Consider the following 15,276-nt stretch of genomic DNA (forward strand, 5'->3'; position numbering starts at 1 on the left):
AGAGGCGGTGGGCCCATAAACTAGTCATCCAATCAGAGTCATGCTACCTATTCCTCCCTGAGTTCAGCTGTGCCCTGCAGCACAGACAGGGAGCCATTTTCATGGAGGAGGAAAGCTCACCAGAAGAGACAGGAGGGTAGATGTACAAAAGAAAAGGTAAGATGTGTAATGTTTTGTGCTTTTGTACATTTAAGTAACCCAGACAGCAGACTTCTGCACTTCATGTGAATTTTGTCTAGGTCAGGCTTGAAGCTGTAAAATGATATATGGAAAGCTCACTGCAAGGCAAGTTTGTGTGACTTTTGTCCACTAAACACTTATAAAAGCTGTAAAACGTTATGGATTATTTATGCCTACATGTCAGAAGCAAAGAAACTACAGATTTTTTGTTTTATTTAATAGTACTGTGTAGTTAGTGCAGTTTACAAAATGGTGGCTAAAATGAAACTTAATGATTGAAAGTTGGGCACAAGGCTGAAGTTAGTTCACATTGTTTTGTGATGTTCAAGTTGATGGTTTTATTTTTTTAAAACAATTTTTCTCTTCTACATTTTTAGGTAAAATCAAAATATCACAAATGATGGATGAATACAAAGATCAACAATTTTCAGGTAATCATTACCATTTGTGTATTTTCAACTAATGTGGTTCTAGTGCTTAATCAGGCTGGTTCTTAAATAGTTTCCAATAATGATTTTAAAAAGTTCATCAACAACTATTGGCAATTTTTGCCATTTTATTGTCCTATAACTTACCTTTACTCTGTAAATATACATAAGAATAGCCTTTTTACTGAAATTTTGTCTGAACACAATTTAATAATATTGTTAACTTTATTGGGTATCAACAAGCAGGCAATGTCGAATCTTCTGCAACTTGAATGATTAACAGGACACAGAGGCAGACTTCCTGACTGCCGCTGACCAATGGCATATAGGTCAATCTATACCAGTGGTTCCCAAACTTATTTAGCCGCGCACCCCCTTCTATGTCCCGACCATGTCGACCCCCCCCCCCCCCTTCCCCCCCAGCCCCCACATCAGGGCATGGCTATATATATATATGTCCATCCGATGTCAAGCTAAACAGTCAGGGTTAAAAAAAATATGATCGACCTTTTTCCCCATCACTTTCATTTTTTAAATAGTAATTAATAAACATTCGATACCATTACATTTTCCTTTGATTTAATTTTAAATAAATATTTAGAGGCCCAGGTAGCACATAAACAATGCAATTTAACGGTTTTCTTAAAGTAGGAACGTTTAACCTGTGCGGCCAGAGCGCTCTCCTTCCTTCTGCGTAAACCTGAGCTGATCACCTACTTGTGCGTAATCAAATGTCTTTATGGGAAAAGATGGAAACGCCATGAGGTTCACTTTTGCCTCAGACCGACTTTTTGCTGTTTTATGGTGTGGCTGAATCTGCGATCCACTGCCACGCGGACAGGAATGCTGCAGTAACAGGACTTGTGGTCAGGTTCATGACTGGCTCCACTGGCTGGAGCAGACCCGACTTTAATACGTCATCCCAAAATAGAAGCTAATATCTTAATTTGACCTGAAATGTTGTTATAAAACCTCTTAAAAGTTTCTACGGAGGAGGCAGCGCTATTTCTGTCTGCAGTCTGACGGCGCGCTGGAGTTTACGCAGCGTGCGCACTTATTGAATCTGTGTGTGTACGTGTGTGTGCACGCGCGGCACAGCTCCATGAGCCGCTCAAGTCACCGCGTCTCGTTAATGGCGCTATTTAAACCAATGTTGTAAAACTACTTATGCCCAGCCCAGATGTGCTCACATGTGCACCCGTGAGCTGTGGTTCCGCTGGAACGCGTCTGACCTCTGACAGACGCACTCTGAACTTCAGATCTTCAGCGTGCTGTTAATAGCCTGAATGGGAATCATTTGTTGATTTATTTTGTTACATCCACAATGTTCTGTTTGAGAGGTTTATAATGTCAGAACACCTGCATGAGACAGGGTGTTAATTACAATCTGCCAGAATGACTCACCACCTTCAGATTCATCCAACACCGTTAAAAATGATCAAATATGGAACACATCGGCGTGCACAGGCCAGAGTGCTGAAGCTCGGCGCATTGTTATTATGAAGCTAGGCACATGTGGAGGACACGTGCGCGACGGAACATATCGGCGTGAGCAGGCCAGAGTGCTGAAGCTCGGCGCATTGTTATTATGAAGCAAGGCACATGTGGAGGACACGCGCGCGCGACGGAACATATCGGCGTGAGCAGGCCAGAGTGCTGAAGCTCGGCGCATTGTTATTATGAAGCTAAGGCACATGTGGAGGACACGCGCGACGGAACATATCGGCGTGCGCAGGCCAGAGTGCTGAAGCTCGGCGCATTGTTATTATGAAGCTAGGGCACGTGTGGAGGACACGCGCGCAAAAATATACTTGTTTTCAATTAAATTTATTGGGCCCACTTACTTTTTCTTTGGCCCACCCACAAATGAGTTTCTGGCTAGGCTAATGGTGACATATGACAGACTTCTCTGAGCTCCGCAGCCATTCCACTTTTCACCTCGCGCACCTCCTAGCGGCAGCTCGCGCACCCCCGGGGGTGCGCGCACCACACTTTGGGAATCCCTGATCTATACCTGAAAAGTGACCATTTGTGGCCATTACAACTCTCAACAGAAATAGTTCAGAAAGGAAATTAAAGTGTTCACAACTTTGTGTGTTTAATGTATTATTATTATTATAAATAGTTACTGTGGCAGAAGCTGGTGTGGTACACCTACAGGTTATTGTTCAGCCTTCTGATGCTCACGCTCACACACAGTGTTGGTGAGCAGCTGCGTCTGACTGCTGACACTCCGTGTGTGTTTTTTATTTCTGCAGTGAGACAAACTCACCTCACACCGTCCAGAGTTTTTCTTTAAAGCAACCATTAAATCCACCGTGTTGACGCATTTTAACAAGTTTCCTCTACGCTGCAGGAGTTAAAGTTTACCTTATGGAGTTAAAGTTCGGCAGACACTTTTGTTTATATCTGGCCACTGCGCGCCATGTGGGGGGAGGGGGGACTTGTGCTGCACACAGACAGCTGGTGTGATCAGCTCTGAAAAGCATTGATCACAATTTGCAGATCATGTTTAGTTTTCATGGAGATCGGCCGCAGATTCCTCTTCTGTCGGCATTCTAGTGATCGAAACTAGGAATTGAAATAATTCACTTAGAACGATTGCGGGGAAAATGCACAGTTGGAACCGGTTCCAATCGATGCTCGATGCCCAACCCTAAAATTTATACAGAAATTAGTTAGCATGAGGGGATCAGTAAACAGTGTGAGGTGACCTGTATGATGCACATAAACACAACTCGGCACAACAATTGTGGTGATGTAGAACATTCTGCTCAGTTTTAATGACCTTTTGTCAGACTCTAAAACCAAGAAATGGTTGCAGGCAGCAGGCAGACCCTTGCAAATCTTTTGCCAATAATTGCGACTCAACCCGTGTAACCATCAGAGCAGGGACTACAAAAATTGAGAAAAGGTGGAGAGATAATCCAAAACTGTTTTTGGAAAAGGTTACCAGCCCGGTCTGCACTAATCTAAGTTACTATCTAGTGTCATTTGAAAAGGCCTAAATGGTTGTTTCCAGACTATACATTTACATATTTAGGTTTCCTTGCCAGGTTACATTTGCCATGCTTTTTCAAGGTGAAGCAACTCCCAAAGGAAAAACACTGATCTGTTGAAAATGAAACAAACCGATCTGGTGTGAAAGTGCCTCTTGACTTTGAGAAAATACAATTGAGGTTTACATATGAGTTCACTAGACTAAATGTCTTTTTCCTAAACCACCTCATTAGATGAAAAGAACTCCACATTTGATTGTGGAATCGAAGAGAGGTTGAGAGTCATTGTGGAACAAGAACTACAAGTTGATGGTGAGTAAACTCTTCTGGAAACATGAGAAAATATATAAATATCAAGCAAACTGTAATAATGTTGATCACATAGCTTATCTTTGAAATCTAAGAGCATAAACCTTAAAACTATGGGCAGACCAAGTATTGGTTAAGGAAAGACTGTTATTATTGCCACTAAGAATTAAAAATTGACTACTGGAAATGGAAGTTTCTTTTGCAATTGCCATGATTTAAAGGAGTGGATGATTTGATACATTTACAGTGGTCTCTAGTAGGATTTAATGCCTTGTAAGTTAATCTTGGTGGGGGAACAAAGCAGTGCACCATTTTGTAGACCTAAAAGTTCCCACTTTACAGATGAGCTTCATACTGCAGGTTCTGGAGTCTTATTTCCTGTTATTTGTCATCTCTTCCAGGATTCTATAACAGCAAAGCAACTCTACCACTGGCTTGCAACGTGGATGTTTTATACCCACAAATGACTGAGGGAGCTTCTGCCATGTGGTGGTGTTGCTATTGCTAACGGTTAGCTTCTACTAGCTATGACGTCTGCTGTTTATTACCGAACAATAAAACAACAACCTTCCCCATCATGAGTGAAGATGGCTAACTCCATGAATGCCATGTCAGTGTGACGTACATTCCTTGGCCACTTAACGCATTAAAGCAAATTTCTAATCTTCCAATCACATGGTGGCAACTCAATGCATTTAGGCATGTTGATATGATCAAGACGATTTGCAGCAGTTTAAACAGAGATTTAAAATTAGGAAGAAAGGTTATTAATTGACATTTAATCTGGCATTGCTGTCTGTGCCAGATGGGCTAGTCTGAGTACTGTATTTTCCACACCATAAGGCTCACCTGATTATAAGGCGCACAGTCAATCAGTGTCCTAGTTAAAGGTTTGGTCTGTACATAAGGCCTACCTGATTATAGGGTGCACCCAGCAAAGCAAACGAGCACACACTTAAGACAATTTGGGCAATTAGATCTAAGCCAAACATTACTCCACTCATTATCTATGCTAAAAAATAAATTTCTCATTATTAAAGTAACATTTAGTCCCAATTTAATGCACGGGTGCTTTTAGCAGCAAGAATGAAGATTTGGTAATGGCATGACTGACTGAACGCTCCACCTAGTAGTGCATAACTGGTACAATAAGCCAAACAAAGGAGTTAGATCAAAATCATAGTTTATTCCTCTCATTCACAGTAAAAATAACAATTTCGTAATTATCAGTGTCATATTTTGCACGGATGCTTTAAGCAGCAAGAAAGAACAATCAGACGTAAGGCTGTTTAACAAACAAAAGTCCCATTTTTACGCGCAGGCACGGCTGGAGCAAAGATGCGCATTCAGACAGCGGCAACACAACTGTTTGCTTATGTTTAATATAAACATATTCAAAGTCCCAGTTTCATACAGAGCGCTGTTGCCCGTTCAGATCGGAAAAAAGTATGGTACTCACATATTTTTTTTCATTCCTCGTCCATAAATCCCTCAAAATCCTCATTCTCCATGTCTGACATGAAGAGCTGATCCAGCACTGAACCCAGCACGCTCGGCTCATCGCCGTCAGAGTCAATGTCACTGTCGTTGCTTGGCTCTCCCGTTGTGATCCCGGCCTTGGTGAAAGCTCGAACAACAGTCTGGACGGAAACATTGGCCCAGGCATCAGCGATCCACTCACAGATGGTGGCAAAAGTCGATCGGCTCTACCTGCCCGTCTTGGTGAACGTGTGTTCGCCATCAGTCATCCACCGCTCCCACTCTGCTCGGACTTTCGCTTTGAAGGACCGGTTCACCCCAATGTCCAGCGGCTTGTGTTCTTTGGTTAATCCACCCAGTATGATGGCGAGCTTCGTGTTCATCCTCTTCACCTGGATTTAAACGGCGTCGGTGAGATGGGCCCGCATGAAGTCGCAGATCAGCATGGCTGGAGAAGTGTGGAAGAAGCCGTCCCGTCTTTTGGTGTACACCTCCCGCAGCCACGCCGCCATCAAGTCCTCATCCATCCAAACCTTCGGGTTCGCCTTGATGATCACGCCGGCGGGAAACTTTTCTTTGGGTAAAGTTTTCCGCTTGAAAATGACCATCGGCGGCAGCTTCTGGCCATGAGCCTGGCATTCGAGCATGACGGTGAAGCAGGACTTCTTGTGGCCGGTCGTCCGCACAGACACCGTGCTGTTCCCCATTTTCTCCACGGTCCGGTTCACCGGGATGTCAAAGGTAAGCGGGACCTCGTCCATGTTGATGATGTACTGGGGCTGGATGTTTTTGTCTGCCATCGTCTTAGTGCAATGGGCGTGGAACAACTCTAGCTTCTCAGCGTAGTCGGCAGGTAGCTGCTACGAGACGGTAGTTCTGGTGCGGATAGAAAGTGCTCGCCTCCGCATGAAGCAAAAACACCAGGAAGGTTCTCCTATGAAGTCCACAATGTCCATCTCTCCTGCTAATGCCGCAGCTGTGAGACGAATGGAGATGGTGGAGACGCTTCTGCTCGCTGCTTTGCGACCAACTGCTCAACTCGGTTTTCAAGCAGTGGCCATCTTGCCTTGTTGACTCTGAAGCTACGCTGTTTTCTTCAACTGTAGCAGCTGGTCTTTCAACTTTCTCCACTTGCAGACCATCGACTCGTCAATGTTGTTTTCCCTTGCTGCTGCTCTGTTTCCATGCTCAACGGCGTGAATGATGGCTCTGAGCTTGAACCCTGCCTCATTAGCGTGTCTCTTTGCTGGTGCCATAGCTGGTTACCGGTGTACCTGTGTGGAGCAGTGCCACACCCTTTATTTTGGTGAGGGTGGGCGGTGCCACTGGCCGGCTCTTTGTTTTCCTGCGGACGCAGGTGTGGCTGGCTTCACTTATGTCCAAAATACATGTATATAAGGCGCATCCGTATTAAAAGGCGCACTGCTGGTTCAGGGGAAGATCAAAGGTTTTTAATAGCGCCTTATGGTGCGAAAATACTGTATTTAATAAAATAATGATTTTCTTGGAAATTCACACTCAACTATATTAAGGGTTTACAGAGAATGGTCTGAAAAAGGGAAAACATCCAGTGAGCGGCAGTTCTTTGAATAAAAATGCCTTGTTGATGCCAAGGGTCAGAGGAGAATGGACAGACCAGACTGGTTCAAGCTGATAGAAAGGCAACAGTAACTCAAATAACCACTCATTACAACCAAGTTATGCAGAAGAGCATCTCTCAATGCACAACATGTCAAACCTTGAGGCACATGTGTTGCAGCAACAGAAGACCACACTGGGTGTCACTCCAGTTCACCCAGGCTCAACAACATTAGACAGTAGAAGATTGGGAAAATGTTGACTGGTCTGATGAGTGTTGATTTCTGCTGAGACATTCGGATGGTAGAGTCAGAATATGGCATCAATAACATGAAAGCATGGATCCATCCTGCCTTGTATCAATGGTTCAGGCTATTGGTGGTGGTATAATAGTGTGGGGCACATTTTCTTGGAACACTTTGGGCCCCTTAGTACTTAATAGTCATTGTTGCAATGCCACAGCCTACCTGAGTGTTATTGCTGAACAGGTCCATCCCTTTATGACCACAGTGTACCCATGTTCTGATGGCTACTTCTAGCAGGGCCATGCACCATGTCATAAAGTTTGAATCATCTTAAACTGGTTTGTTCAACATGACAATGAGTTCAGTGTACTCAAATGGCCTCCACAGTCACCAGATCTCAATCCAAAGCACCCTTGGGGATGTGGAGAAATGGGAGATTTGCATCATGGATGTGCAGGTGACAAATCTGCAGCAATTGTGTGATGCTATCATGTTAGTATGGACCAAATCTCAGGAAAAACTCCAGTACCTTGTTGATTATATGCCATGAAGGATTAAGGCAGTTCTGAAGGCAAAGGGTTTGAAGTTCTGGTACTTTTCTAGTTTCTTGTGTTCCTTTTTCTTGATTTTTCTATCACTTCGAATTGCTACATAAACCTCAACTGCTGTCCTCTGTTGTTTGCCCACCATCAAAATATGTGGTTGTTTCACCATCACCATTTTTTCGGTCTGCATCTGGAAGTCACACTGGAGCTTGGCTCATTCATTCTCTACAACCTTGGGGGGGTGGGTCCACTTTGACCATGGGCCTTCCTGTCCATACTCTGCACAGATGTTCCTGTACAATTGGTTGTGTTGTTCCATGTATGCTTTCCCTGCCAGCATCCTAAACCCTGCAGTTATTTGGTGGATTGTCTCATGGGCCTCTTTGCATAGCCTACACCTTGAGTCTTGTCTGGTGTCTTGGCATATGTTGCTCTGGTGTTCAGGGCCTGCTGCTGCGCAGCCATGATAAGTGCCTTCGTACTATAATTCAGACCAGCTCTTTCTAGCCATTAGTATGATTTCTTCATCAACCACTTCAGTTATCTGTCAATGTAGGGGTTTTCCTCACAAGACAGTAATTTCAAGCGCCTCTTACTCTGTTCGTCATTGTCTGACACATTGACTGACAACATCATCTGTTGGGGCCTTATCCTTGATGTACTTATGAATCTTTCTCATCCTGGACAGTGGCTCTCACACTTTCTAGTTCTTGGTCTCCTTCCTTAAGGCTAGTGTACAGTGTCAGGGTGCTGGACTTGGGATGGAACCCTCCATGCATGGTTAGGAACTTTCATGCCTTAACATCTGATCTGAATTCCTTCCTTCGGCCAGCTTATTATTCATGCAGTATATTTGATTACTGGCAGGATGTAGCAGTTGATTGCCAGAATATTGTTCTCACCATGCAGCTGACTTCTTGGGATTTGTCTTACTCGTAGGTATTTGGATGTGGCTCCTTTCCTTGCAGCCTCATTGAGGTTGGCATTTGCTTGTGGGATACCATTGTGCTTGTATGCATTCTCAATATCTGCTGCTGTTCCTTTTAAGTGTGAGACCCCTTCTGCGTGGACTACTTTGCCTTACTTTGTCACTACCTTCTCAAGTCCAATTTACATTGTGATATTAGTGCTGTATGTATATGTATATATATATTTATATAAATATAATTGTTATAAAATCAGATGGAGAACAGCCTACCCTTTCTAGTACAAAGGAATCAATTAAAAACTGTCAAAGATGAGAAACACAAGATGGGACAGAGAGATTAAGAGCAGTTCTGCTACAGGTAAATACAGGCACTAGCATAAATTGGCACTAAGATGCTCTGAGTTTTGGACTGTTTATTTTGTATTGTTTCCAGATGAAGACCGGAGGCTCTCAGCTCACTCAACAAGTGAAACTGAAAACCAAACGTTGACTGCAGCTATCCAAGATTCTGATGGCGATTTGGAAGACGACTGTGATATTCATGGTAAATGCCAGTATAGTTGATTATTGAGCTTCTTAGTTACTTTGAATGAAGACCAACTGACTTCTTTGGTTTTCTGAAGAGGTTTCACTTGTCATTCAATGTTTCAGTTCTGCTCCTCAAGTAGGAAACATTTTAAGGCAACCAAAATGCAGTTGTCTTCATGCAAACACACCAATATTAACATGACTTACAGTTTCAAGAAAAAGTAAGTGAACTATTTGGAATTATATTTTTGGAACAAATTGGTCATAAAATGTGATCTGAGCTTCATCTAAGTCACAACAATAGACAATCACAGTCTGCTTCAATGAATGGCTCATTTCCATTGACCGTTTTAGCATGGAATGGGAAGGATCGGGTTGCTAAATTTGCTGTTCCGATTGTTCTGTCTAGACAACTTACTTGTACCACGCCAGTCACGGGACTTTTTGGGCTTCCTTCTGTTGTAGGTCCAGAAATTTCTGTAGCGGTATGGTTAGGACAGAGCAACAACACAGGCCACTGATTGGTTGACAGAAATTACTCACAACTTGCAGCAAGCAACACAAACGGAGTTCTGTTGTTTGTATTTTTGTTAGCTGTACATGAGTGTGAAAAAAAATCCAGCAAGTGGCAAGTTTTGGTCACATTCATAGTTCTATACGGTCACCTACAGAGTTCCATACATTTCTCACTGACATCGTGACAGTCCACAGGAAGGGCTAGATTGAAAGGTAAGAAAGGTTGTTTTTTTTTTTGTTATCAGCGGATGGAAGCCAAAGGATCAGAGTGGACTTCGGCACAGTATTGTGCCAAGATGAAGAAATTAAAGCTAGGCTGGACCGTGAGAGCAGACCCATACCAGAACACACCACTCCAAAATAACGAGACCCGACCGTTCCAGACCCGGCAATGGAAATACCCTATTATATCACACATACAATTGTGTTTTCATGTTTTTATTAAACACATCATGTAAACATTCACAGTGCAGGTGGAAAAAGTATATGAACTCTTGGTTTTAATAACTCATAACTTCCTAAACCCTAACCTCCTTGGGCAGCAACAATTTTAACCAAACATTTTCTGTAGTTGCAGATCAGACCTGCATAACGATCAGTGATTCTTGACCATTCCTCTTTACAGAACTGTTTCAGTTCAGCAATATTCTTGGGATGTCTGGTGTGAATGTTTTCCGGAAGTCATGCCACTGCATCTCATTCGGGTTGAGGTTAGGACTTTGACTGGGCCACTCCAGAAGGTGTATTTTCTTCTGTTTAAGCCATTTTGTTGATTTACTTCTATGCTTTGGGCCATTGTCCTGTTGTGTCACTCATCGTTTGTTGACCTTCAGCTGGTGGACCGATGGCTCTAAGATCTTCTGCAAAAAGTTAACTTTAAAATGTCTTGATAAACTTAGAAATTAACTTTGCCTTCGATGATAGAAATCTGTCCAGGCCCTGATGCCGCAAAGCATCCCCAAGCCATGATGCCCCTTCCACCATACTTCACAGTTGGAATGAGGTTTTCATGTTGGTGTGCCATGTCTCTTTTTATCCACACATACTGTTGTGTGGTTCTTTCACCACTCAACAACTCAATATTTCCACAGAATATTTTCCAGTGCGGCTGTGGAACATCCAGGTGCTTTTTTGCAAACTTTAAACATGCAGCTAAATTTTTTTGGGACAGCAGTGGCTTCCCATGAACTTTTGAGTGTTTATGTATCGTACATTTGCCAACAGGAATGTTGGCAAATGCCACAGATCTTTGTTAGTCTTTACACTAGAGGATTATTCTGTGCCACATTGACAGGACGGCCACTCCTAGGGACAATAGCAGCAGTGCTGAACTTCTCAATTTATAAACATCAATGTTTTGTACATAATTTTATGACCCTTACCAGTTTTATGCAAGTTAACAACTCTTAATCTTAGGTCTTCTGGGCTATTTTGCATGACGCATTGTTCACATCATGCAATGCTTCTTGAGAAAAGCAAACTCATAAATGGTGAGTTTTTTATAGGGCAGGTCAGCTTTAAACAACACCTCCAATGTCATCTCATTGATGGGACTCCAGTTGGGTGACACCTGACTCCATTTAGCTATTGGATGTCATTAGTCTAGGGGTTCACATACTTATTCCACCTGCACAGTGAATGTTTACATGTTGTGTTCAATAAAAACATGGAAACAATTACTTGTGTGGTTTTAGTTTAAGCATACTGTGATTGTGACTGTCTATTATTGTGCCTTAGATTAAGTTCAGATCATATTTTATGATTAATTTGTGCTGGAATTCACATAATTCCAATTTTCTTGAAACTGTATGCATGTAAACCTGCACCAGTGTTTGGCTTTTTAGCTGAAAATTCAAATACTTAAATAAATTTTATTGTTCCTTAGATGGAGAGTTGCAACCCACAAGTTTATCAAATAAACTTGTCAAAAGAAGGAAAGCCCAAAAAAGACATGCAGACAATGATGGTGGTATGTTATGGCAGACTTTGGAAATTTGGCCAAGACTGATATTAACTATGCTGATTCACATGTATTGATTTAAACTTTTTAATTAGACAGGGGATTGCTGAACTTGTCTGTGGAAGAGAAACATGGCAAAGGACAAAACTCTATTACAACTCTCAATGAGGACAGTGACGGAGATGAGTGTAAGTCCAGTCTTTGGGAATGCAGATAATGTGCTCTGGCTTCTTTCTGAACAATTTCTATATCATGGTTTTGTGCTTTTCAGATGGAGAAAAGCCTTTTGGGATTTCTTCCACAAGCCCGGTCCAAAGAAAGAAAATGAAAACCAAGCATGGAGTGGCTGCTGCTGATCCTGCTCAATGCGGTTCGTACAAATAAATTGGTTTGTATGGTGGTAGTTTAAAACAAAAGTCAACTTGAGGCCTTTCATAAGTCAAAATTGGCTATTTAAATTGGATTTGGGGTCTCAATTGCCTCTGTAAACACTACAAACATGAAATAAAATTATCAAAACATTTTCTGTTATTGTTTGGTTTAGGTAATTACCGTAAATCCTCTAATACAGGCCTGTATTCAATTAACGGCTGGGTCTCATATTTTGGTCGGTGTCGGAGTCGGCGGAGGTGAATAATGGCCGGTCTCTTATTGTGGCTGGGTGGAATGTGGTAACAAGCAAGTACGGGGGGCGGTTGTGTCATCGTCTCACTTTTGATTTGCCAGTGATAGACCGCGAGGGTAACTTTAACCGTGCGGAGACGAAGAGGAGGCGAAAATTTGATATCAAGATCAAAGAGAACGTGCGCTGCAGAACACTGGGGAGCAATAGGTGTTGTATGAACTAGTCGACATCACTATAGTGACTTTTTATGCCTGTCATCGACTAGTCGCTGTCACGTGATAATGACTGGCAAGATGCAGCCCTCGGAAAAGACAGCAGCCTGCTATCAGCAGGTGACAAGCTCCTGCGCTCGGGGGGGCAACGCGCTGTGCCAGAGCGTCGGTACTGACACGCGATCATTCATGTCGGTTCATTTCCTTTAATGTTTTCTGTCTTTTATTTGCACCTGATGTGTTTCGCTGCTGTGGAGCGGGGCACATCACCTTGTCCTCCGGTGACGCACCAATCACTGATGCGGCCGCCAAGCAGGGAGCACTCCGCTGTTTTTGCGGTCGGTAGATCTGCGTCCTGAGCACGGCCACCGTAACATTATCAAATCAGGTGTCGCCACCTCAAAAACTAATCTAACACACGATCGTTCATGTCTGTTCATTTCCTTTAATGTTTTCTGTCTTTTATTTGCGCCTGATGCGTTTCGCTGTGGAGCGGGGCACATCACCTTGTTATCCGGCGACGCACCGATCACTGATGCAGCCGGCAAGCAGCGAGCACTCTGCTGTTTTTGCGGTCGGTAGATCTGCGTCCTGAGCACAGCCACAGTGACATTATCAAATCAGGTGTCGCCACCTCAAAAACAAATTTAACACGCGATCGTTCATGTCGGTTCATTTCCTTTAATGTTTTCTGTCTTTTATTTGCGCCTGATGCGTTTCGTTGTGGAGCGGGGCGCATCACCTTGTCATCCGGTGACGCACCAATCACTGATGCGGCCGGCAAGCAGCGAGCACTCCACTGTTTTTGCGGTTGGTAGATCTTTTAGAACTGCAGTTCAAATGTAACTCATAAGGTGAATATATATATGAACCCAGGTAGCAGTTTCTCTTTAGGATTGAGAGGAGATGCAGGAAGATAATAAACAGGCAGGACAGAAAAATAGTCAAATAAAAACAAGTTAGTTTTTGTACCTGGTGGTTGCAACAGACACCATTGAAGGTAATTATAAGTGAGGAACAGAAAATGAAATAATTATTTTAATGTTTAGAGCAGCAGGAAATCCGAGAGGCTGCAGGCGCATCAGTGAGTTTGCGGCCGCTGCGCAATCTAATTTTAATTGTCAAAAAGTCCAGCGAACCAGTAGTTCATTTTGCTCAAACAGAAATAGAGGCCTGCCTCTAATTCTGGCCTTCCTTCCAATAAAGGCCTGGAGCTTGATGAGCTTGAGTCAAATACAGGTCCAGGCCTGTATTAGAGGATTTACGGTATGTGCCTTAAACAACCTCTTTTCAATATCCCTTATTGAGATGTCAAATTAAAAACCAGCCAGTTACCTGACCTGTACGCAGAATCTTCAGCTTTGAACAGGGACAACAATGTTGTCCAATCATTGTTTCTGGATTGGGAATTCTTTAAAGCTGCATTGCTGCATGAATTCAAGCAAAATGAGGCCAAGACAAGTATTGATGCATAGAAATAAAGACTTTTTAATTTGAATGTTTCTCTCTTATAGGGGCAGCAGTAGCTCAGGAAGTTGAGTGGGTTGTCCAGTAATCTGAAGGTTGCAGGTGCTATCCTGGCTCTGACCAATCAATACTGCTGTTGTGTCCTTGGGCAAGACTCTTAACCCACTTTGCCTGCTGGTGGTGATCGGAGGGACTGGTGGCGCCTGTGCTTAGCAGCCTTGCGTCTCTGTGTGCCCCAGGGCAGCTGTGGCTACATCGTAGCTCATCACTACTAGTGTGTGAATGTGTGCGTGAATGGATGAAGTATACACTGTAGTTTAAAGCACTTTGGAATTCTCTATGAAAGGCACTATACAAGTGTGGGTCATTTATCTTTTATCTTGCATATTTTATATTTTCTGAGACACTTAAGGCCTGAAACATTAAAGCATTTAATGCATTTATGAGGGTTTCATATTCTCACAATAGTGAAGAAAAATGTTGAATTGTGTTAAAATTCAGATTAAAAAATATGTATACTCGTAATTTTGAGAAATTTCTTTTAGCTGTATGTCATGTTAATCTTAACATGACATACAGTAAAATCATAAAGAAATTGAGTGCAACAAAATAAAGACAGCATCAACTAAAGATGTATCTTCTTTTTTGTAGGTCATTTGCAAATTAAAGGGAAGACCCCATGGAATGAGCAGGAGAAGCTGGCAGTTAAGCAACACTTGGCTGTTTTTGCGGAAGGTGCCAGGAAAAAAGACTGTATCCTATGCATTGAAAAATCCTCTCCTGTTCTCCAAAAGAGAACCTGGAAAGAACATGGATTATGTGTAAAATGAAATTATAAAGATTACAAACTCACTAAAACATTAAGGCATTTCTAAGTGTCTCGAAACTTACACAAATGTTAATGTTTAAAAAGCTGTAAGGCTTCTGTTTATATAATAAAAATGTGTTAAAATGCAATGAAATCAAATTATTTAAAAATATATTAACTTGTAAGTTTGACTTTATCAAAGAACCACACAACTGAAGTTACCTTATTGTGTTTTAGTAAATTGACCACTTTCTCTAAAAAAATAAAAGTGGGCTTCTTCTTGCTTATAACATTAATTTAATCCTCACAGTATATATATTTAAAAAAACATATCAGACATGGTTGTTTTGCTCCAAAATATGAGATCAACAGTTATTATTTCATAACTTTAGGGGGGGGGGTCAGCTGAGCAATTGGTCCTCAGTAGGCTGGTTAAAAACTTTTTTTGAAAAATGGCAATATTGCAATA

General features: G+C 42.3%; 2 protein-coding genes across 4 annotated transcripts in view; both read left to right on the forward strand.

The window, feature by feature from the left end:
- The window catches only part of LOC107395476 (WD repeat-containing protein 70), a 91,396-nt gene that overhangs the window by 41,112 nt on the left and 35,008 nt on the right, over positions 1-15,276 (forward strand). The gene's annotated exons all lie outside the window — the stretch shown is intronic.
- LOC139070327 (uncharacterized) lies at positions 20-14,956 on the forward strand. 3 transcript variants are annotated; one of them, XM_070552313.1, is made up of 9 exons: positions 46-156; positions 240-285; positions 558-611; positions 3,842-3,919; positions 9,125-9,235; positions 11,621-11,704; positions 11,791-11,883; positions 11,967-12,065; positions 14,651-14,956. In XM_070552313.1, exons 2-9 carry the CDS (start codon positions 267-269, stop codon positions 14,827-14,829), a joined length of 717 nt encoding a protein of 238 aa, XP_070408414.1. In that variant the 5' UTR covers positions 46-156; positions 240-266; the 3' UTR covers positions 14,830-14,956. The 3 variants fall into 3 exon arrangements, with proteins under 3 accessions (XP_070408416.1, XP_070408414.1, XP_070408415.1); XM_070552314.1 differs by having other exon boundaries at positions 81-156; positions 245-285; XM_070552315.1 differs by lacking the exon at positions 240-285 and having other exon boundaries at positions 20-156.

Source organism: Nothobranchius furzeri, chromosome 6 (assembly GCF_043380555.1).
Source record: "Nothobranchius furzeri strain GRZ-AD chromosome 6, NfurGRZ-RIMD1, whole genome shotgun sequence".
Classification (NCBI taxonomy): Eukaryota; Metazoa; Chordata; class Actinopteri; order Cyprinodontiformes; family Nothobranchiidae; genus Nothobranchius; species Nothobranchius furzeri.

What these genes read in the sequence shown, in the direction of transcription:
- LOC139070327 (XM_070552313.1), top strand. An exon ending in AGACGACTGTGATATTCATG is followed by an intron (nt 9,236 to 11,620) that starts GTAAATGCCAGT and finishes ATTGTTCCTTAG; the next exon opens with ATGGAGAGTTGCAACCCACA. An exon ending in TGCTGATCCTGCTCAATGCG is followed by an intron (nt 12,066 to 14,650) that starts GTTCGTACAAAT and finishes TCTTTTTTGTAG; the next exon opens with GTCATTTGCAAATTAAAGGG.